Below are 25,372 nucleotides of genomic sequence, written 5' to 3' on the forward strand. Positions count from 1 at the left end.
TACTAATAAACTACATCTTCATAAATGACAAAGAGGATTAAACTGACCAGTCACCTCCAAAAACTCGCGCTAACCCACTCCATGCTTTTCCCTCTTGGCTGCTGTCCGCATGCATCCATACAATCCTAATAAAATAGAAATGTGGTTGAGAATCAGGATTACAGACCAACCTTGATTTATTCCAAAATGTATAAATTGTCTTTCTTTTGCTTTACTGTATCAAACTCCCACCCTTATGATCTTAAATTCCACTGACATAAAACATGCAATATTTCCTCAAACAATAAACAACATTCATTTGGCACTGTGACTTTGTTCTGATTTTATTGTGCGTCTGAGCATATACAGTCGAGTGTGTGAGTGTTCATGTCTGAAAGCCCTTTTATCATGTCAGTGTCACTTTCAGGAACGAAGAGGAACGCAGGAAACGGAGGAGGAGGAAGAGGATATCACAGGACACAAAGATGGAGACCATACCAAACTGTGAAGCTTGGTGAGTCACACATCTCTAAGATAAACTGGTTGAATCAAACTGAAGTGAGGGACACGTAGAAATGTTGCCAACTATGTCAACAAACCCAATAATTATATCTGATTTTTGTTGTGTGTTTATCTTGCACAAAAGAAATCTGATCCTCAAAAACACCTAATGATATGTCAGTTCATCCACAAATGTTTTATGTAGTTACTGTTGTATCTTTTAAAGGTGCATTGTGTAACTTTTCATGTGCTTTTCTCCATAGAAATGTTATTGCTTTGTCTGGAATGTTTCACAGTATGGCATTAAACCTTTCTATCTTCAAGGAGACCAAACTAGAGAAATTTACAAGTCACATCTGTGGAGAGACAACCCTGAATGCCTGAATAGTCCGATGAGGTTAATTTGGTCTTCCGATAATTTGATTTTATAGGTCAAAAATACCTCAAAAAAACAACAACAACAAAAAAAACAGGTATTCAGGGTTAATGTTATTAGGTTCTTTTTTCAGACCAAGAGTTTGTTTTCATACCTGACAGTTTGGAATGCTCACTCGCGGTCTTCCTCAAAGTCTTGTGATGTTGCTGTGACGTGTCCACTCAGCTGATTTAAACAGGTTTTGGCGCTGTTTTCTTACTGGTGGAGGCCGGAACGACAGCGTCATCTGCAGTCCGACCTCCTCAGGACAGTATTCCGGGTGTGTGGGAGTAAAAAAGCCCCCTCGTCCCGGGTTATAGTCCCTTGGGCACGTTTCCGTATTTCGATTGCCCCTTTAATCCTGTCCCAGTGATGTTTGCTCCATCTCAAACATCATTGAACCGGGACGAGGGGGCTTTTTTACTCTCACACACCTGGGATACTGTCGTAAGGAAATCAGACTGCAGATGGCACTGTCATCCTGCCTCCACCGGTAAGAAGACAGCGCCAAAACTTGTTTAAATCAGCTGATCGACACGTCACATTAACATCACGTGACTCTGAGGAAGACTGCTGGTGAACAGTCGAAACTGTCAGATATGAAAACAAACTCTTGGTCTGAAAAAAGAACCTAATAACCTAAACCCTGAATGCCTGATCTTTTTAGGTATTTTTGAGCTATAAAACCACCTGTAATTGAAAAAAAATTTATAGTAGAGCGGATGGGTGGAGAGTTCCTGCCTCAGGAGGAGGAGTTCAAGTATCTCGGGGTCTTGTTCACGAGTGAGGGGAGGACGGAGCGTGAGATTGACAGGTGGATCGGTGCAGCGTCTGCAGTGATGCGGTCGCTGTATCAGTCCGTTGTGGTGAAGAGGGAGCTGAGTCAAAAGGCGAAGCTCTCGATTTACCGGTCAGTCTACGTTCTCACCCTCACCTATGGTCATGAGCTCAGGGTAATGACCGAAAGGACAAGATCGCGGATACAAGCGGCCGAAATGAGTTTCCTCCGTAGGGTGGCTGGGCGCTCCCTTAGAGACAGGGTGAGGAGCTCTGTCATACGGGAGGAGCTCAGAGTAGAGCCGCTGCTCCTTCACTTTGAGAGGAGCCAGTTGAGATGGCTAACCCAAGGGATGTCTGGGAGTCCCTGCTTGGACTGCTGCCTCCGCGACCCGGCCCCAGATAAGCGGAAGAAAATGGATGGATGGATGGTATAGTAGAGCTGTTTAATGTCATACTGTGGAGCAATTGAGGCAGAGCAATGATATATCCATAGAAGGAATGATGGATCACCAACCAAAAAGTTACATAGTGCACCTTTACAATAGCTCTTTCAATCTTTAAAGTGGCACGAAACACCTAAACTCACCCCAAAACAACATTTCAAATAGTGCAGCTAAACTGGGCAGTACCTGGGGGACTGAATAAAAGAGTGAGGGAGGAGTGGAGGGCGGGGTCTGGACATATAAGTAACAGTGTGATTGGTCAAACAGGTATCCACACTTCAAACTCTGCCCCTGCAGCCACGTGTTTGTAATCAGAAACACTTTGCTGTAATCAGGGCAGTCCTGTAGTACTTAACATTGCAGTGGTCAGTGGAGGCAGCATACAGTCAGTATTTGCATTAAAATTGACCAAATGGACAAGTTAGTATTAATAAATATGCAGAATAGCTCCAAAAAGTTGATTTACTGTTTCGTTCCACTTTAATATTATCGCTCTAGTTTTAAATTTCCTTGTCCAAACCTGCACAGATGTGACAAATCAGAAATAAATCAGATTACCATATCAGATGTAACTGTTTGAATGACATTTCCATAATCTGATAACTCCAAAAATCAGACAAATGACGATTAAAATTCACTCTGGCCTTTGAAAGTTGTGGAAAGTGTTCATAAACTGATCTTGAAAAGGAATGTGTTAAGAAAGTAAGGAACAAGTTTGGACTACGACAGATGATTTAAAATGATCCTTAAGCTATTTTCTGAGCTATGTTAGAATGTTGTTTCCTCATCACAAACATGCCTGGAGTTGTGTTTTTTATTTCATTCTGGTCCACCTTGTGATGTCATGTGGTGATACAGCACGTGCTCCACTGTGTTTCTAAACTCCATACACCTTCAATAGAATCATTTGGATGATTTTGGCCCATTTCTACTGAACAAAAGGTAAAAGTTAGCTGTTAATTTGAAAACTACCACTTCATGATCTCACAAGGTGGAACAGAGCAGTTTGAGCTTTGGAGATATCAGAGGTGTAGTTTTTGACTTGGACTCGAGTCAGACTTGAGTCACTATTTTTAGGACTTGAGACTTGACTTGATAAAATGAACTAAGACTTGGGACTCGACTCGGACTTGAAGGTCTGTGACTTGGGAAGACTTGATGCGTCTCCTAAAAAATGTATGTTTTTAGAAAATGCTTTTCTCTTTACAGTTGATAAATGTGGTGCTTCATTTTATAGAAACAAACTGGAACATGTCACTGTCACTTTTGTTTGTTACTTTGGATGTAACCGAAGTACTGTGATGTAGTATCCTCAAATGTACTACAGTAATATACAGTACAATACAGTAAAACAGGGAACTACAGAAAACATGATCCTTCCATTTCAGTGCAGACTACATGACAAAATATTAAGCACTCTTAAATCTGAATTCTTTCTATTCTGACCATAATGATTCACACCAAGACCTTGACAAGACATTTAAAAAAGAAACATTTTCATTTCTACAACTCATATAAATATAAATTCTCATATATAAATATACCATGACTTTTTAAGTACAGTTTAGTTTAAAATTCATATAAATTGCAAAAATCTAAGCTATAGTTGGTACTTTGGTTTAAAGACTTGAAATGACTTGAAGCTCAAAACAGACGACTTGAACTTGACTTGGACTTATGGGCCAGTGACTCGAGACTCGACTTGGACTTGCCTGTATTTGACTTGGGACTTGACTCGGACTTGAGGTCAAAGACTTGAGACTCGATCCCACCTCTGGGAGATATAAACAGACTAATAATAAAGAGTTACTCAAACGTGTGAATGAAACAAAACAGCAAAACACAACTCCAGGTCTGTTTTTCAGGAGATAACAGCATTATAACATGGCTTAAACCTCACATGAGTCAATTTTGTGTAATATAGGACCTTTAACTGCATTAGAAAAGTAAAGAACAAGTTTGGACTGCTGCAACCTGTTTAAAATGGTCATACTAAATTCTTTAACTAGTTCTGTTTTTCATGTTATCAAAAGAAATCAGACAAATAGCAAAACTCAGGTACTGCCCCTTTTAATTACAATCTTCATTTTTTTCCTCAGCACCAAACCATCAGTGGAGGAGATGCGCCTTTGGTCCCAGTCTTTTGATAAACTGATGAAGAACCCGGCCGGTCGAAACGTGTTCCGGGAGTTCCTGCGCACAGAGTACAGTGAGGAGAACATGCTGTTTTGGTTGGCCTGTGAAGACCTCAAGCAGGAGATGAACAAAAACACCATCGAGGAGAAGGCCCGCTCCATATACGAGGACTACATCTCCATACTGTCCCCCAAAGAGGTACTGTAGTCTGCGGGAGTGGTGGTGTGGGTGTGAGGGCGAGAGGAGCGACTTTTGGCAGAACTTTTGGACTGTTTAGACTCTCTCAATCAGTGTTTATCTTTTCTACATGTTTACTACTTTCTACATTCTTTATATATAGAGAAGACATCACTTCAAAGTAGCCACCCTTTGCTTCGTTGACAGTGTTGCAAAACCCTTTCTCTTAGGCTACGTTTACACTGAAACGAATCACCGTATCGGAAAGGATTTGCATCCAGACACGTTGTTTCTGTGTCAGCAAGAGTTCCCTAGCCAAACAGCTTTGAGCATATTTGTTTACATTTTACGGAAACTAAACTTAAAACCGCATTGCTAATTTGCATAAACTAAGCTCTCGAAAAACAGCTCGATATTGTGCGTTGATGCGGTTCAGCTTCTGTCAGACTAAAGGACACGACTCCGTAGAATATGAGTGTTCTTTCTGTGACAGAGGGGTGTTCTGCTGATTGTGAGTCTCTTCTGTGCTTCAATCGCATTGGAGATGGTTCATGTTAAACTTTTCAGAGATTATACGTCTGCAGGTCGTACGCACAGACCGTATATATGAATGGACATATATTCCAGTCTCTTTGGCGGTGAATTACTTCGTGGCGCGTAGACCTACATCAATGTTTTCAGGCGTCCACACAGCGCCAGATCAGATTCATTCTCAGATGAATTTGTGGGAGCTGGCGGCATCGTTCTGTCTCTGGGGCCGTTTTCCATCGGATTAGTGTGAATGAACTCTGCATCCGCAACGAAAACGACTCTTAATACATACTAGTGTGGATGGGGCCTTAATGAGCTTCATGGTGAATTCTCCTGAAATTGTTTCCACTTCACAGCTGCGCCTTGTCAGGGTCAAAAAATGCTTTGAGTGCAAAGCCGTGATCAAAACAAAGTTATTTTGAGTTTATTTTTCATTCACTACATTCCATACGTGTCCATTCATAGCTGATGCCTTCACTGAGGGACGACAATGTAAATAATTTTCCAAAAGATGTGTCCAAACTTTTGATTGGTAGTGTATTTCAATGTTACTGTTATTGAAAGAAGAAACATTGGAATTAAACCATGACTGAGGATAACACGAACGACAATTTACATCCACACACTTTTTCAAAAAGGCACTTATCAATGTAAATATATGTATTTTTTAACATGGAGGTGGTAAACAATTGTAAGGTATGATGGTGCACAGTAAATATTTTGATAAAGTGTGTGTACCATTTTAGATCCATGTTCTAAACTTTTTTAATTACCTGGTGAATCCGTGTATCATTTGTTTATTCAGTTTTCAAAATAAAACCATAAATAAGAAAACGAAAAAAAAACAACAATTATTATTTTTTTTATTATGTGTCTCCAAAACCAAAATGAAAAAAATAATAACACGAATTTGTGCTTTCAGTTTTTGATTTTGTGTTTAAATGAATAATGGAAAAAATAGATAAACTTTTGTTTCCGTTAAACTGTGATGCCGGAGTTTTGCACCGCGTACTGACTGAACCAGGACTAAATTAAGACTAAAATATGTCTAAACCAGTTCAAAACTTGGTCTAAACCGGTCTTAATCCCAGTCTGTTCCCGGTCTCACTCCTGGTTTAGCCCTGGTCTCAGGCATAAACCAGGAATGAACCAGGACCAAACCAGGACTGAACCAAAAGACCAGGACTGAGACCAGGACTGAGACTGATTTAGACCTAGTTAAGTACTGGTTTAGTCCTGGTTCAGTCCGGCATTGCAGTTTAAGTCACGGAAACGGGAAACAGCCGTTATCCGTTTTTGTCCATTATTAATTTAAACACAAAATCGAAAACTGAAAAAATGAATCGTTATCTTTTTTTTTCTTTCATTTTGGCTTTGGCAACAAATAATGACGGAAATAGTTTTTTTTTTTTTTTCATTTTGTTATTTTTGGTTTTATTTTGAAAAAAGAATGAACGAATGATACTCGTATTCTTCTGCATGTACGTAACTTTAACTTTAAACATAATTTGAGGATTCACTTTCAGCCAAGTCATTTGCAATTAATACTGTAACACTTAGAAATAGTATAACATTATATAAATTTGCTTCCACCTTTTTTCAACATTGCAGAGAATGCGATACACGATTGTGTGCGTGTTGCCTTCTACTGGCGACATCGGGGAATGACAACGTGGTTCTGATTTATAGATGCACTGGCCTGAAAGCATTTCAAACTGCCTGATAATGTCAAGATGATGAACACATATCAGATATTTAACCTTTTCCTAACCTGCCCATGCCGTACCCGGTCCTCACGAGAGCCCATCTAAGAATACCTGACTCAGTGACAGTTTGACCCTCGCGCTGACCCCGAGAACATGAGCTCTTTGTCCAGTGTATTCCAGGCCAGTGTGTGCTACTGGGTTATTTTTACTGCCTCTCATCACAGCAACCTGTATTTGGACTTGTCACATGCCATAACATTAGAGAGGGGATTTTCACGTACACTTATCTGTATGAGCGCTGTGGACTATAGTAGGGCTCTGTACAGGAACCAGTGAATTCCTCTCCTCCTCTCGCCGTCTTCTCTGGGCTTATTATAGTTTACAGCATAGTATAGGCCCGGGTATGGACAGATAGGAGAGGCCATTGAGCCTCCCTGAATTGCTGAATTATCTAATTGTACCTATATATCTTGTAACAGGTGGTACTGAAGACAGGGGGTCCGCGTGTTCTCCCCCAGGAAAACCGTCATTTCCTGTCCTTGCCAGATTGAGATGTGTAGCCCCCTGAATAGACTTTTACACATCAATCCTGGATGACTCTCACTCAAATCGATCGCAACCAGTCATTGGAAGATTTAAACAAATGCTTCATGCTGATTGGTCAAAGCGTCACAACAGCAGAACAAGTTAGAAAATCAAACTAAATCCAGTAGAGAGAAAAGAACAAGCGTCTTAACCTTGACAAATACACAAAACTCTTCCCTCTGCATGTTTTCATAACCAGTGTTGGGAGTAACATGTTATAAAAGTAACGAATTACTGTAATGCGTTGTGTTTTTGCTGTAACAGTAATTTAAGGCATTACAGGGGAAAAAATTTGTAATATTTTGTTGAGTACAAATATCAGTAACACCCGTCTCAATGCTTTTTTAACCTGGATTGAAGTGGTTCGTTTTTCATTTTTCTTTATACAAATTTGCTAAAATCAACACGATATCAGCAGCGGTGAAACGCCATTGTTACGGTTCCAAGTGTCGGGACGGGCCTGGAGGTGCGCCCATGTAGACCGTTGGGTGACCGCGAGCAAAGACCTGGTTTAGTCCTAGTTTAGCCCTGGTTTAGACCTGGTTCAGTTCTGGTTTAGACCTGGTTCAGTCCTGGTTTAGTCCTGGTTTAGACCTGGTTCAGTCCTGGTTCAGCTCTGACTTAGTCCTAGTTTTGTCCTGGTTTAGACTTAGTTTAGTCCTGGTTCAGTCCTGGTTCAGACCTGGTTCAGTCCTGGTTCAGTCCTGGTTCAGTCCTGGTTTAGACCTGGTTCAGTTCTGGTTCGGTTCTGGTTCAGTTCTGGTTTAGTCCTGGTTCAGTCCATATACGTCGCAAAAGTTCATCATCTTTGCAGTTATTTTGTTGAGAGTAACTTAAAGTGCTGTGATAGTCGTGCAATGTCTCACATTTTAAACACAGTAATATTGTAATGTAACAAATTACTTTGAAACGACAGTAACAAGTCATAAATAACACATTACAGTTTTGAAGTCACTTGCCCAACATTGTTCATAACTAAATATTTCTGCTAAAATATTCCAAAGTACATTTGGTTTGTTCTACTGGCATTCGCCCAAACCACAATGCTGCCCTGTGATTGGCCAGCCTCGACCTATCAAAAGCAAAATGATGGATTCTCAAGAGTTTATGAACTCTCAAAAATTGTGAGAATCCAATTTGCTGCCAAGGTTAGAAATGTATTGTAACTTAAGCTATTTTAGATGAACAGAATGGAGAACAAATATTATGGTGAAATTCAAAGCACTTACACTTACACAAATGGTATAAATATTTGTTAAAGGCGCTGTACTGGATTTTTACTGCATGTGCGGTGTGGACTGAAGTAGGCCTCTGCACAGGAAGCAGTGAATTCCTCCTCTCATCTTCTCTGTTCTTTTTATAGTTTATAGTGTCGTATGGGCCGGGTATGGACAGATAGGAGAGGTGTGATTTTGGCAGCGTGCCCTGGTGTCTGGTGACCTTGGGATCCAGTCTGCTATCTCTCTCTCTCTTTCATGTTCCCCTCTTGCTTCCTGTCTTTTACTCTTTTCTTTCTTACTTGTCGTTCCTATCTGTCTCTCCTCTTTCTCACTCACTCCTGTGTTTCTATGACTATCTATCGCTCAACTTATCTTACTCGCTGACTCCTCTGTTCCCTTCTCCTCATAATCTCTCTCCTCTTTCTCTTTCTCTCTCCATCCTCAATCTACCTCTTCCACTATCTACCTTGTCCTTCCCACTAGGGCTGAACGAGTTTAAGAAAAAATTAAATTGCGATTTTTCTGGCAGAGATTGCGATTTCGATTTCATCCATGATTCTTTTCAAATCAAGTTTCAGTGCACATGAGCATTTGCAAACATCACAGAAACTTACATCATACCAGAGTCCTGCACCGACGATTTGATGCTGGACCGTAAAGCCCAATTTACGCAGACAATAAGGGCTGTGATTGGTCCATTTGGTCCATTTCTTGTACTCTGCTTTAATTTCTTTCAGTATACATTGAGTAATAATGTGTTTAATGCAGGCTTTGCGCACATTCGTTTACATTTTACAGAAACGAAACTTAAAACCACATGGCTAATTTGCACAAACTATAAGCGCTGAAAAAAACTGCTCGCTCCTTGTGCTGCTGATGCGGTCACCTTCTGTCGGATTAAAGGACACGACTCAGTGGAATACGAGTGTTCTTTCTGTGACAGAGAATGTTCTGCTGATGGTGAGTCTGTTCTGTGCTTCAATCGCGTTGGAGATGGTTCATTTTAAACTTTACACGAACAGCAGATATAAATCCTCGCCTCCTAGCTTTGTAGCTCGTCGCACACCCATAAACCAAAAACGATGGCGACAAGGCGATGGCGGCAGTGTGCGATGAGTCGACGCAGAACTAAACTTCGCCTTTAAATTGGGCTTTAGAAGCAATGCGAAAAAACGCGGCTTTGACTCTCCCAAAATCGTGCTGTTTGACATCACGATTTTTGGTTCAAAATGATAGATCATACCATACCATTATTTATAAAGCACTTTAAAAACATTACAGCTGGCCAAAGTGCTGCATACAAACACAGGATAGACAATAATGATCACAGTACAACACAATACACAATACAACTACTAAAAAACATAGAAAAGAATAAGATACTCCACAACAAGAAATGTACATGTCACTTGTAAAAATCCAGTGAAAAAAGGTGCGTTTTTAGGAGTGATTTAAAAACGGGTACAGACTCAGCTTGTCTAATCTCTAATGTCGACTGGTTCCACGGCCGCAACAGATCGTTCAGCCCTACTTCCCACTGTTGCAAATATGATAGTAACTACAATTTACATCTTGCTATTAGGGATGTAACGATAACCAAAATATTGTAATATCTTATCGTCAAAAGTCTTACAATAATAATAATGGGCCATCACAATATACCGAATTACTTAAGTCACTTTGCTTAAATTTATTGTTATGGTATTGTTATAAAAATACACACAAAGGAAACTACATAGACCATAATGCTTTGCTCAGTTTAAGTATGAAGAAATAACTGTTCATAACCATTTTTGAATGTTTATTCTTGTCTTGTGAAGGCAATTAAAAAAGAAGAAGTAGTATATTCACCATGTTCACAAAATGTCACAGTAAATATTGTACCGTGAGATGCATATCGTGAAAATATTGTACAGAGAGGATTTGGATATCGTTACATCCCTGCTTGCTTTATAACCACAAATAACATCATTTTAATAATATTCTTTTTAGCTCCTCCCATCTGTATTAACTATGAATGACTTGTTATGTCATCTGAAACCTCGCAATACTCTTCATTCAACTAAACCATTCCCCTGTAGGCAGTTCAGAGTTCTTAATAGTGACACAATGACATGTATTGAAACGAGTGTGTGGATTCCTCAGAGCACAAAGGTCATGAGATCAACAATATGTCTTTTTGTGCAGAGTTCAAGCTTGTGCATCCACCACATGCTCGTAATGCTTCTCTTATCATACCCTGTCCTCCTCCCACCTTCCAAAGAAGCTCGTGTTGAGGTGAAACTGTCTCAGATTGCCTCGAGGAGTTACCAGACTTCACTGCGTTGGGTAGGGTTGTCAAAAGTATCAATTCATATATAGATACTAATCGATATTGAAGCTAGTATTGAATCTAGATGTTCATTTGAGCAGGTATCGATGCTAAAGAAGCTTTCCTGAATTGCTTTCAAAAGATCTTGAGCTGAATCAGAACAAGTATAAGGCTACGTTCAGACTGCAGGGCTTAATGCTCAATTCAGATTTTTTTTGTGGAATCCAATTTCTTTTGCAAGGTCGTCCACATTTCCAATTAAATGTGACTTGTATGTGATCTCCAGTGTGAACTTTAAACACCCCTAATGTGTCCCGCATGCACATTGGATCACACGATGACATCATAAGGACGTCGTTGTGTCCTCCAAAAAGGAAAAGCGAGTGTTTACAGAAGTCGCCTAAACATGAACATGAGCATTGAGCACCTGGAGATTTTAAAGTTGCTATTGGACCGGAGCCAGAACATGAACATTTGTTTTAAGGAGGAGATTGAGAAGGAGAAGGACGAGGTTTTTGGCCGTGGTGTTTTGTGGCACCGACGTTCGTAGAAAGGTGGGTGCGGAGACGCAGCTAAGAGCGGTGGGATTGTGATGTGCTTCACTGCTTCACTGACACGGAGTTCGTACACAATTTTTGGATGACGAGAAGAACGTTTGTGTACATTTGTGACGTGTAGGTGGGATGAATGCGACCTGGCCGTTCAGACTGAAGTCGCATGTCAAAAGATCAGATATGTATCGGTTTCTGGAGCACATATCCAAGTGGCCTGGGTTGTATTTGAAAAAATCTGATCTGTGTCATTCAGACTGTCATTAAAAGATCAGAAACATGTCACATAGGGGCGGAAAAATTGGATTTGGGTCACTTCAGGCTGCAGTCTGAATGTAGCTTAAGAGCACATAGACTAGTATACGCCCATGGACCACTTACCTGAACCACTGAGGGACTGCACAGATATAAGACCACATAGTAATCTAGAAGAAACTACCATTATATCATGTTGAAAATGACGTTGTATTGTCTAAATAGTTTTTGTTTTTTTAAATTATCATTGTGGTATCGGAATCAGTATTATCTATTGAGTCTATTCCTTAATACTGAAATTGAGTTTGACATTTTAGTACTTGAAAAACACTAACATGGGGTAGGCTAAAGAGTGTTGTAGATATTAGACCATTGAGGATTCCTGAACTGTATTATCTAATTGTATCTCTCAGGGGGAGTCTTGGTGATCTCCCCCAGGAAAATTTGAAGAAAACCATCATTTCCATGGGAACACGAACAGTAAATTTGATCACATGTTCCTGAAAATGTGTGGTTTAGATCAGTTTTGTATTTTTTCTTGAGTTTTCAGACTATCTTAAACCTTTTTTGGCTATGTTTGCTCATGTGCGCTTTGTGTAGCCATGGTAACAGCTAAGCATTTCACCACAGACATGCATATAAAACCAACCACCATGATGTCACTGCAAAGTATCAATATTTATGCTTTAGGGTTGTCTCAGTAACAAAGTTTCAGACTACATGCATTTTTATTGCTCCTTTTATCTTTAGTTCAGCAAAGACTGAAAATTCCAGAGCTGAAATATTATTTTATTTATTTATTCTATTAGTTTCTTTATGGTTGAAACTTAATTCTGTTGATTTTTTTGGAAAACGCAATGGAGCACTTCCTGTGTTACCCTATGACTTCACAAGGAGGAACAGTGTTTTCCATTTGAAAGAAGAACTCAGCCTAAATACGCAAAGTTTGTGTGTTAAACATGAAACAAAACACAACTCCAGGTCTGTTTGTTTGTGATGAGGGAACAACATAGATCAGAAAATAATGTAATACAGGTTCTTTAATGCTTGGATATTTTTGGTCTAATTCCTCATCTTTCGGTGTGTTCCTCAGGTGAGTCTGGATGCCCGGGTGCGAGAGGTGATCAACAAGAAGATGCAGGAGCCAACGCCGCACACATTTGAAGACGCCCAGCTGCAGATCTACACTCTAATGCACAGGGACTCCTACCCACGCTTCCTCTCCTCCAGCATCTACAAGTCCCTGGTCCACGGGGGCTCGCGGACCTCCTCAGAGTCCTAGTCCCCAGTCCAAGTCCTGGTCCTGGTCGGGATCTAGACTTTAGCTCCCTACGTTCACTCCTGCAAGACTGATCACACAGCTTCTAGAAGGTTCTGAAACACTCCTAGATTTTCACCCCTTCTTTTAAATGTTTGGAATTTTAGAATATGAAATTTGCCCTTAAAGTCTAGTCACCAGTCATGTTATATTAGCGTTCAGATGTATTTTTTTGAAAACCCCTAAAAGTGTTGATTTTCATTCTATTCTTATTTTCCATACAATGCAATACCCAGTGCAGTATTGCTCAAAAGTGTCTCAAAAATCTATTGTTTTGACTCTACAAACCAATATCTAAACTTCTAAATTGTATAGATTATTTAAGATGACAGTACTGAATCAAACTGCAGTATGTCACATGACTGTTAGTACTAGTACTAAACTTGCAGTATTTCAGCAAAACTGCTATAAAATTATGTCGTATTAAAGGTGCACTGTGTAACGTTTCTGATAGGTGGATCCTCTACCTGAACGTCTCCGTGGAGATGTAAAGCTATGCCTGGAATTTTCCATGTTTGTCATTACTGATACTTTGCAGCTCATCATCAACACTCTCTGGGTGTGTGAAGCTAACTGAAAGCACTGCTCTGTTAGACGCTCTGTTACTCAAATTAAAATTATTATTCAGAGCAGTATTTTTAACAAAATCTGACCAGAAATTGTTGACTTGATTGGAACATGTGAACCAATGTGTGCATTGTGTCACTATGGTGTGTAAAACCCCTCAGTTGTCCAGGTAGAATCCATGGCAAAAGGAGAAATTCAATTTGTCAACTGGACAAAGGTTTATTTGGTCGACTGTTTCGCAGCTCATCCAAGCTGCTTATTCAGTTCAGTTCTTCAATCCAGAGGTGTGAAAGCACCATTATGGCCCTGAATGATTCTGCTAATACGACCCCACACTCAGTGCAGTTCAATAGGCCCAACTAACTAAAAGAAACTGTAAACGGGTGGGTGTGTTAGTTTCAGAGTAGTTTCAGTGTAGCTATCTCCTCCCTTCAGGCAGATATAAGGAAGTGTCCACCAGTGTCTGACCAGAACTGAAGAAGCAGCTTAGATGAGCAGCAAAACGTATTTGACCAAATCAACTTTTGTCCAGTTGACAAATTGAATTTCTCCTTTTGCCGTTGTGTCACCATAGTAACTGCTGAACATTCCACGATAGAGATACATGTATACAGTGGCAGAGATAGCAATTGGGAGCCCTAGGCGAACTCAAGTTTGGGGCCCTCACTATAATGCACAATATAATGCATCATTTATTATCTGTTTTTCCTCATTGTTCTTGAGACGTGCACATCTCTATTTATTTGAATTATGGTGGATTAGAAACTTCCTAGAGCTGAAAGTAGTTTTATTTTTTGTTACTACAATTACATTTTTGTTACGACTCTCATTTAATGTCATGTTGAGAGAAAATCAAATTGCTCTGAGGCCTCGGTGATCAGTGGTACTGAGGGCAATTGGTTGGGAGCCCCTCCAGGTTTGGGGCCCTGTGTAGCTGCCTCTTTTGCCTAATGGTAGCACCACCTCTGCATGTGGAACACCCCGATCTTGATGTCACTGCAAAGTATCAATACTTAGAGCTCAAAACATGCACTCTTACTGTGACGTGATCTGACTTGTAACTTGAGGTAGTGGTGTCTCCTACTTGTCTCCATGGAGACAGATAAGTTTAATGCCAGGTGATGGATTATAGTTCAGAAAAGTTGCACAGTGCATCTTTATGTTATAACTAATAGTTAGGACAGATCTAAATCCGTGTATCATTCGTTCATTCATTTTTCAATATAAAACCAAATTTAAGAAAACAAAAAAACAACTGTTTACTTCATTATTTGTCTCCAAAACCAACATGAAAAGAATGGATAACGATTCAGTTTTTCAGTTTTCGATTTTGTGCTTAAATGAATAATGAAAACAAAAAAAACAGATAACGTTTACGTGACTTTAACTGTGATGCCGGACTGAACCAGGACTAAAACAAGACTAAACCAGGACTAAACCGTTTTCAATCCTGGTCTCAGTCCTGGTCTGGTCCCAGTCTCAGTCCTGATCTGGTCCTAGTTTCAGTCCTGATCTGGTCCTAGTCTGGTCCCGGCCTCAGTCCCGGTCTCAGTCCTTGTCTCACTCCTGGTCTCAGTCCTGGTCTCAGTCCCTGTCTGGTCCAGGATCTGGTTTAGTCTGGTTTAGTCCTGGTTCAGTCTGTATGCAGCGCAAAAGTCCGGCTTCATAGTTTAAGTCACGGAAACGGGAAACGGCCGTTATCCATTTTTTCCATTATTCATTTAAACACAAAATCGAAAACTGAAAAAACAAATCGTTATCTGTTTTTTTTCATTTTCTGTTTTATCTGTTTTGGAGACAAATAATGAAGAAAGTAGTTGTTTTTTTTCATTCTCTTTTTTTTGGTTTTATATTGAAAAATGAATGAATGAATGACATACGGATTGATCGAGTTATTGCATCTATCTTGCATATAAAATCCAGTATCCATTTTTTATAAACCCTTGAACCGATCAGTATACTTTCACTGCCTCAAAACGATCCCTTGCGGACATCCTCATAACTTATTATTAACGTTTTATTTTGGGAGACGGTCCTTGAATTTCACTGGGAGAAAACGGAAGATGCATCTGTGCCATGGATTCTACGCGAATTCCAACCCACCAATCACCTTTAAGAGATTTGGTCAGTGGTGGACAGGCTCCGCCCACTTTCTCTCTCGCCTTATTTTATGAATGGTCATTTTTGGGACATGTACGAACAATTTGTCATTCCTTTTTGTGATTTTTTCATATTTCCGTAACTGGAAAACTCACAGGGTGCTCATCCATTTCCCTTTACTCAAAAACAGCAAAAAGTTTTTATTTTGAGTTTTTAGATTTTTTTTTTTTTTACTTTTTTTTTTTTTTTTTGGCTGGAGAGAACCACACAGACTATTGGATGGATTCAACTTCCTTCCGACTACTGATTTACAAAAAAGGACATCTATTTTTTAAAGGAAAACTATTATATGTGACAATTGAATAATATTTACGTTTTAGTTTGTTTAATTTTTGTTTCTCCCACTCTCCAATTCCTGGATTTTTTATTTTTTTTTTTATTTTGTTTTTTCGCCAGAATCAAAAAGACTTGTGAGAAATTGTACTGATTTTCATTGAACGCACCAAACACGTCGCAATAATCACTGGAGCTTACGAAAACATACACTCTTACTTGTGTTACTGTACTCAATGGCTACAATTTGATTTAATTGAACATTTTTTGAAACAATTACACAATATTATATTTATTTTATTATGTGCTGCAGTGCGTTAAGCGTTCACCCACTTAACCAGATGGTAACAGTTGTGGTTACCCAAATTGACAACAAATAAGACCATTCTTTGATTCAAAATGTAGAAAATATTACAATTGATTGTGGTAATTGTCATCTGAAAATAGTTAATCTTGCAATATACATTTTTTTTTTCACTTTCATCGGTACTTCTAATAGTTTTACTGCTTTGACTACTACTGAAAAGAATTACAATCCACTGTGGACCCTTTAAAAAGCTGTAAACAAAAACTAAATATCGTAATGGAGGCAACTGGAGGCAAAAGTGAAGTAGAACATGATGTGATTTCAAAGGGAAAACCCGAATTAATGATTACGGAATATCACAAAATATGAAAAGTCAAGGGGAATTTCCTCAAAAGAAAACCTCTGGGATCCACGTGAATGATCAGATCCTGGTTTGGAAACATTTACAATTGTGTTTGACCTTATTTTTAAGAAGAGATACACACAGAGAGACACTCATATTTATACACAATTCAGATTTTTATTTTTTATTTTTTTGGACATTCCTTACAGAAAAAACTGAGTCCACTACAGTTTGTCACTTCATCTACAGAAATATTACACATTTCATCATAAATTACTTTACTTTTTGTGACGCTCAAATATAATTTTGAGGTTAGAAAACAGTATTTTTCCAGCCCTGTTAACAGAGAAGCAAAGTAACTTAATATGTGCACCATGGGAATTCAAAACGTGTTTATTTTTTGTTATAATGTCCGATCCAATCCACTTTATTTATACAGAATAGCACATTTCAGAAACAAGACTGTTTCCAAAGTTTAATGAGATTCATTTGGTCTTCTGATATTTTATGTTATTAGGTTCTTTTTTCAAACCAAGAGTTTGTTTTCATACCTGACAGTTTTGACTGCTCACTCATGGCCTTCCTCAGAGTCACGTGATGTTGCTGTGACATTGCCTCTTTAATCCAGCAGCGATGTCTGTTTTCCTCTGTGATGGAGCAAACATCATTGGGACAGAGAAAAACAAACATCGCCGCTGGATTAAAGAGGCAATCAAAATACGTAAACGAGCCCACGGGACTATAAACTGGGACGAGGGGGCTTTTTTACTCTCACACACCTGGGATACTGTCCTGAGGAAGTCAGACTGCAGATGGCGCTGTCGTCCTGCCTCCACCTGTAGGAAGACAGCGCCAAAACCTATTTAAATCAGCTGATCGAACACGTCACAGCAACATCATGTGACTCTGAGGAAGACCACAGGGAGCAGTCGAAACTGTCAGGTATGAAAACAAACTCTTGGTCCGTAAAAAGAACCTAATAACATGTTTCCAAAGTGCTGCACAATACAGATAAAGCAGATTCAATAGAAATATAAACTAAAAGCTCTATTTAACTCTACTAGTCCTCATTAAGACAATAACATAAATAGTAAAACAAAACCATCAGCATTTAGGTCTGGTAATCTGTTAATCATTGTGAATATATTATGTCAGCTTCATTTTGCCTCCAGGATTTTGAACATTCTGATGACAGGATTTTAAAGGATCTATTCAAATGAACTAACTTCAAATGAACTAACTTAAAAAGTATTTTGAAACAGGTGGTACTGAATATATGGGGGTCTAGGTGTCATCCCCCAGGAATTTTTTATTAATAATTTCCTGTAAATTTAACATACCATTTATTATAATCGCTACACAAATGGTATAGATGGAGGTAGTTTGTTTTTTTTTAAATACATATTTTATTAGAATTTGTATTACGAAAGCTTGGACATGCAATTACTGATTCTGCCCCAATGCGTGTTCAGTTTAATGTGTAAACTATTCTAACTAATTCTTGTATTTTTGGAGTTTTCGTCAGCAAAATTCGTATGTTTAAACCAGAGGTGTCCAAACTTTTTTCATCAAGGGCCACGTATCAAAACGCAGATGACGCAGAGGGCCGATCGAGAGCCATAGACTGCTGCTCAATACAGTGAATAATTGAAATATTTGCATGTTTAACACATTAGAATGAGCCGTCAGACTTTATTCATGCTAAGATTCTTAAAACCACACACTAAATATTAATTATTAGCTTTATCAAGGTAAATTTTCAAAAAACTTGCAGAAAAATTTTTTTTTTTTGTTGATGCAAGGTAATTTGGGCCAATTCACCTGGAAGCCTGAGGGCCAAGAAAAATTTGTCCGAGGGCCGCATTTGGCCCTCGGGCCATAGTTTGGACATGCCTGGTTTAAACTATATATTCTCCTCAAATTTCACACGGTCATGAATCAAAATAGGGCCAGCATGAAAGGAAAACTAGTCCCACTCAGAGTCCAAATTTTACTAAAAAAATCTCGCTTAGTTTTCTTCTATTTTCACGAAGTTTATAATCTTAATTTCTGGCAAGCATCTGTAGAGGTATTGCTATAACTTACCTAGCGACCATAACGTTGTCAAAATTGTGCAATAGTTATAATTAGACTAAGAAAAATACATGTTTATTTTGTTAAATAAAGGGTACATTTTTGGTTGGAGTTTCGGTGTCGATAGCATCGGTAAAACTCAGCGCCACTTCCTGTATTTCTGTACTTTTCTTCTTGTCTTTTTTACCCACAAACTGCAACTTAACGGATGTAAAACGGTGATAAATATTTACCACAGGTACTAAACCACAAAACCAAGTAATAATAATAATTAGAAAACATGAAAATCGGATCATTTGCACTTTAAGTATAATTTAATAACCGCATTTTCTTTTTTTTAAAAATAGTGTTACACCAAAAAGTTAATTTATGCTTAATTAAACGCCATGTAGAATACAGTAACACAAATGTCCTACACGCACACGTCCAATCACAGGCACTGCTGCTGACGACCTCTGCCTCTGTGACCTCTCACCTCTGACCTCACCACTGTTTGGCTGCCTGCTCGAACGCCACCTCCTGATTGGCTGCAGGGTCCGCCGGGTTGGGACGTGGTTGGTCGATTCAGGAAGGGGAGTGGGAGGAAATCCCAGGTGCAAAAAATATATATATAAAGATACAGTATATATGATGAAATGCGTTTAGAAATATATTTGAAAATGGAGCAGACAGGAGAGGAAAGGTGGATTGAATGTATAGTCCGTATATACTGTACGTCCCTGGGTCTCTGCGAGGTCGTTTTCTGCCTAAAAACTGCCAACGCTGTAGTTTTGACCTCTACGAACATGTTCTGAAATGCACGATATTCTTGTATTAGTTCAGATTTCCGTCTTCTCTGAAATATTAACGCTCCTCGATGTGTTTAGAATGTGCACTGTGTACAAAATGTTGATTTAAAAACCAAAAAAAAAAAGGCAAATCTTAACACAATTTTGGCATACGTGAGACAAAAAGCAACAGTTGAGTGTCTAGTTATACTGTAGAGTCCAGGCCAAACCAGAGAATCATCTTGACTGAAAATATTAAAGGTGCAATGTGTAACTTTTCACTGGTGGGGGATTTAATAATAATAATAATATTGTTTTACACTTTTAATGAGGTGTACGGGCTTATAAATGACACTGTAGGCTTTTGTCATTCTCTTCATACTTGCTGGTTATATCCTCCTGAGACCTGAAGAAAAAAAGCGTATTGCAATTTTGTGATTTTCTCGCTAGTTGGAGGTAAATGAACACCTTAGCATTCAGATTTTGTCCATTTTATTTTTATTTATAATTTTATAACTTGTCCTCTGTAATGTACGTCAGGGACATTTTGTTGACATGTTGTTAAAAGGCCCATCTCATGCAAAATCAACTTCTCAGAGCTTTCTACTTTCTAAGAGTGACGTGTGGGCCTTGTATATGTAGCTGAAGTGGTTTTTAGATTGATTTGGCGTTTTTTTAACAAATTGACGTAGAAGAAGGCGCTTTGTACCCGCCCCCGTCCCCGCTCCACCCCTCCTCCACCCCACATCGACTGACAATTCCCACATAAATACCTAAACAAAAGCGACAGCATAAGCTCATTGTTCTACACTGCAGTGTACACAATATAATAAGTTTATCTACTAGTGTTTATTAAAACTTTACCAATGCTGATGTCGACGCGGTGCTTGCGCTTCGTGCACCTCAAAGTCCTCGTCCGATTCCAGGTCCAACACATGCAGCTGAACGCGCTGTATCTCCTTGATGAATAAAAGTTTATTCCTACCGCTATCAGGGCGCACGCCTGTCTCCCCCTCCCTCCCTGAGATGGGCGGAGGAAGGGCGGCTCACTCAGAGCCTACGTCACGTTTGGAGGGTGGAGCCTGTGCTTTCTCAGGACGGGCGGGGGGATGAGCAATAGTCGGCCTTTCATAGTTCCTGGTCTGTGACTGTCTCCAAGAAATCAATAAGATTTCATAACTATTGTGTAATGGATGTTCCAAAGCCCAAATTGTGCTTGTATATGTGCAGAAGATACAATGTGAAAAGAGTTATTTTGCATGAGATGTTCCCTTTAAATCTATGTGACGTTAACCTAACAAATCTTTTGATATTTTTTTGATCATTTCTGACAAGCTTCTACAGTCGCCTCAAAAGGTTTTTAGACTCCCTTTTAATTTCTTAATTTTTTTTGTCATATTGCAGCCACAAACTAACTCCTTTTGAGTTCATTTTTTATCCTGGACATGATAGTGCTGTAGCCTATAATCCCCCAGCCCTATTTAAGCAAAGGACCCTAGTCCACCCATTAAGAGTCTGTCTCAAACCACTTAAAAGACAGACTGGTAAACTCAGTGTCCACTATAAAGGACTCAAATGAACAGGCCGGGTCTCAGGAGGATATACTTGTACTTCTGTAGCCTCAGCAGTCACTTTTAAGAGTTTGTATTGTGGGTGAAGCGTTTCGACCCAAATCATCTCGACCCAAAATCATCCAGCTGTGGACACAAACGGGCGTTCCTGTGTGGATGGGGGCTCCGTTCCTCGTCACTGTCAACATCCGGATTAACAGATTTCGATAGATAGTTAAGTTTTCTCAAAGCAAAGTTTCAAAGTAACATCTAGTTATAGAGTAAACGTGAGCAAACTAAGCCAAATGCATAACACGTGTCCAGTTACATCTTAAGCAACTTCATTTACGTTTAGGACCTAGCACAGGCAGACTTTAACTAGAGGTCTGCACGGGACAGAATTTTCGGTCCCGCTCCCGCAAAGAATTGTAATTTTCAGACCTGCTCCTGCCTGCATCTGCAATATTTTGTCCCGCTCCTGACCGCAAGTCCCGCAAGATGGGAACGTTCGCTTTCTTAAGCTCTCTCAAACACTGAGAAGCGGAAAGGAATTGTCTAAAATGTGCGCGAGATTAGACCACGTACGCAAATTTAGGCTGACGTTATACCCAGTAGTGCTTGTGAAACTGCACTACCAGGAATGCCTAATCTGTGTTCTTGTGTCACGACGTCAGCTGGACCCTTCGCTCTTGCCCATGAACACAACACAACTTTGTCCGAAAGAGAATCTGTCCTCTAAAGTTCAGATTGTGGGACCACTGCTCCAACCACTGAGCCACTACCGCGCCACGAGTCTTCCTTCTGTCTCTCTGTTGTTATACGTTGCCTGAAATGTTCCACAGTACGGCATTTAATCTATTTGCCTTTATTTAATTCAACTACAAACGTTTTATTTATTTGTATTCACACATTTTGACATTTTATTGCCAAAAATACACTTTGAAAAACATGCCCTTTTCCTGTAAGTGGGCTCACCTCTCCATAGATCTGACCTGTAACTTGACCCTGCTTGTCTCCATGGATATTTAGACTTGGACAAAATGTATTCACCCACAAGGGAAATGACTTGGACAAACAGGAGCTCGCGCAACACAGAGTACGTTTAGTAGTTTAATTCAGAAGTTTAACGCCGATTGTGGAACATTCCGGGCAAAGCAATGACATCTCCATGGAGACGAGCAAGCGGCAGACCCTCCACCAGCAAGGTTACACAATGCAGCTTTAAATAGTTGAATGTATTGTGCGCAGAAGCCTTATCCACACACGTAATAGACGGACTCGCTTTGTCTCCTGTCTGCTCTCGACAGAATATATGTGAATGGGATGACCAGTACTTCACGGGAATTATGGGAAATGTAGTTACCAATGTTAGCGGTTATCTGCAGAGGCAGACAACACAACTAAATACAGAAGAAAAAAATAATAAAAGTTTTAAAAAATATATATATATATATGGAAGATGTCTAGGTCTTGTCCAGACTGGTGACTCTGAATGCATTTATCTTAGTATTGTTAATGTTATTTATTTTATATTTTGTTAAAACTGTGATTTTAATTGTACATATATAAACAAACTTTGAACATGCAATGGTGATGTGTGGTTTTGTTTGAGTTTTAGAGTGAAAGATTTTTAATACTGAGCGTACTACCAGGTCAAAACACCATTCAAAGTAGAAGTAATAGTAAAGTGTAGTACTTTTACTGAAATACTGATTAAAAAAACACTTCCTGCCTTCTCAGATGATTTTAACGTGACAACACCATGTATTTACTGATTACAACTGCTGTTTGATTTATTCACAATTACAAAGAAGATTGCCGTATTTTTTGGACTACAAGTTGCTCCGGAGTATAAGTTGCACCAGCCAAAAAATGCATAATGAAGAAGAAAAAAAACATATAAGTCACACTTTTTGGGGGAAATGTATTTTATCAAATCAGAGAGCATTTGAAAGGCAAGTTCTAATAGAACAGAGAACAACAGACTGTTAACGTCACATATGAACAGTTCTTCAGATAATTATAACATAAACAACAGAACAAGTTTACCAAACTCTCCATCTCACTCCAAATCACTAAATCCATTCAATTCTTCATCCTCAGCTGTCGTGAGACTTCTGAGTTCTCCCCGGTGTCACACAAGTTTCCTCGCTCACTCCATCACTTTCTATCTGCTGCTCCATTACTGTTTTCAGCTGCAGATTTCACGAGTTGCAGCTTGTAATCTGCAAATTATAATTTTCTTTTTGGGGTCATTTGTGTTCAGTCTTCTCAGTCGTCTTCTTAAGTTTGTTTAAATTAAAATTTTCAGTGATACAGAAGTAATGGTGTGACCAACTGATAAGATGCAGAGAGAACAGCAGCTCTTTCTGCAGGAGACATGTGCAGTAGAGTGAAGTGACAATGGTACAGGAGTAACAGGAGCAGCAGATACTGACACACAAGACTAGAGTCTCTCGTGGCTTTCAGTGTGAAAATTTTAATATTTAAGTCGCACCGGAGTATAAGTCGCAGGAAACACCCAAACATGAAAAAAAATGCCACTTATAGTCTACAAAATACGGTACATGGTGGTATTTGGTTCTCATTCCTATCTGACTTGTACTTTGTGTTGCCAGATCCTACAAAACAAAAACAGTTTTTAATGTGGAGGGAGTCTATCAGGGTGGAACTAGGGTCGCAACTAACGATTATTTTGCTAATTGATTTGCTAATCTATCGTGATTATATCTTTGGTTAATTGTCCCGTGGGCCTTGGAATGTGGTTTTCCTACACTGTGCCCAGACAAAGCTCAAGAGAAGCCGCTTGAGGACATCCTGATGGAATATATTTACCAAAAAGTGTTTTAATCAGAAACCCACAATCTTGTGTGATTTGTTGGTAATTCTTGACATATTTTAAATCAGAAAACTTATCTATGCCTATGTATAAACCAGTAAGTGTAGTTGACAACTATTTCAATAATCAATTAGTATGATTAATAGATTCACTCATGGCAGCTCTCAGTGCAGTGAAACCCATCATCTCTCCAGCTTCATTAGTCTGAAAATCATATGAAAATATACTTTGAGAGATTTATTTAATCGTTTTGTTATCCACAAATATATCACATAGACATATCACGACCTAGACTACACTGGTTTAAAAACAAAAAACAAAAAACTATCGAGGTAAGTTAAAATTATTTAAATAAACATTTTAGGTTGAGCCAATTCAACTTCACACAGTAAAATTATCTACCAATGGAACAAGTGTGTTTTTCTTAATTCAAGCAGCAGATTTTCTTATTTTAAGTGCAAAAAGTTGTTGTTTTTCTTATTTTAAGTGCAGCAAGATGTATTTTCATATTTTAACGACAAAAAGTCTTTTGATAATTTTACTTGTCGAGTGCAATTTACTTGAATCAAGATAAAACTTAATCTTAACTTGACTAGATTTAGTTTTTTTTGCAGTGTATCCACTTCAGTTTTATTTTGTATTTTATTTGTTTTGTTTTGAACCGTCTGCTTGGACTAAAGAAGGACTCTCCCAGTGTCAAAGTTTCCAAAACAGGAGTAAGGGGTCTGCTTAAGATAATATGGCACTTGGAATATTAAGTGATTTAGAAGTTAAAATGAAATAGGTGGTGTTATATACGTCTAATACTTCTACAGAATACACATTTGCCTATAGTGAACTCCAGGTGGTGACTTTTACGGCTGTACTTTGCATTGCCCTGAAGCTCGATGAACTTTGACCAACTTTACATATTATTGACACTGAGGAAAAGTTGGCAACAGTTCAGTTTTCCCTCATTTGAGTTTTTCCTGCAAATACAAACATGTTTACTGTCTGCTCACGTGGCCCATATTTTGGAGTTTTCCAGTTCGGATACTTTTAAAATATCTGGAACTCTCTTGTGTCCTGGAGACCGTCCTGAGGAGATGTTGGGACAAGATGGACAGAAGGCTACATCACAACAGCTGATCACAGTGTATCTCAAGTCCAATAATTATGAGAGTAAATTTTTCTGCTTGTCTCCATGGGCTTAAAAATTTTCCATTTCAAGATTGAAGATAATATGTATTCATGTGTAACATGTCTGTAACAGTTCAGGATATTTTGACAACAGCAATCTGTGTATCATTTGTTCATCTGTTTTTAAAAATAAAACCAAAAATAAGAAAGTGAAAATTTATATATTTTCTTCATTATTTGTCTTCAAAACCAAAATGAAAAAAACAGATAATGATTTGTTTTTTTTTTTTTAGTTTTTGATTTTGTGTTTAAATGAATAATGGAAAAAAATGGATAATGGCCATTTCCCGTTTACATGACTTAAACTGCGATGTTGAACTAAACCAGGACTAAACCAGGACTAAACCAAGTCTAAACAAGAAATGAACCAGGTCCAAACCAGGACTAAACAAGACTAAACTGATCT

The 25,372-nt window shown here is 38.8% G+C and overlaps 1 protein-coding gene across 4 annotated transcripts in view; it reads left to right on the forward strand.

Annotated features, from left to right (window-relative positions):
- The window catches only part of rgs19 (regulator of G protein signaling 19), an 83,624-nt gene extending 61,088 nt beyond the window's left edge, over positions 1-22,536 (forward strand). For 3 of the 4 annotated variants that reach the window (XM_055165622.1, XM_055165624.1, XM_055165625.1), the window contains exons 3-5: positions 395-493; positions 4,218-4,452; positions 12,684-22,536. In XM_055165622.1, the coding sequence (XP_055021597.1) occupies positions 395-493; positions 4,218-4,452; positions 12,684-12,872 (523 nt within the window). In that variant the 3' untranslated portion in view covers positions 12,873-22,536. The remainder of the gene's footprint in view (positions 1-394; positions 494-4,217; positions 4,453-12,683) is intronic. The other variant, XM_055165623.1, reaches the window with a different exon arrangement.
- Positions 22,537-25,372: the final 2,836 nt, after the last annotated feature.

The sequence above is a fragment of the Boleophthalmus pectinirostris genome, unplaced genomic scaffold (assembly GCF_026225935.1).
Source record: "Boleophthalmus pectinirostris isolate CB_2022bp ecotype Guang Dong unplaced genomic scaffold, ASM2622593v1 HiC_scaffold_8, whole genome shotgun sequence".
NCBI lineage: Eukaryota > Metazoa > Chordata > Actinopteri > Gobiiformes > Gobiidae > Boleophthalmus > Boleophthalmus pectinirostris.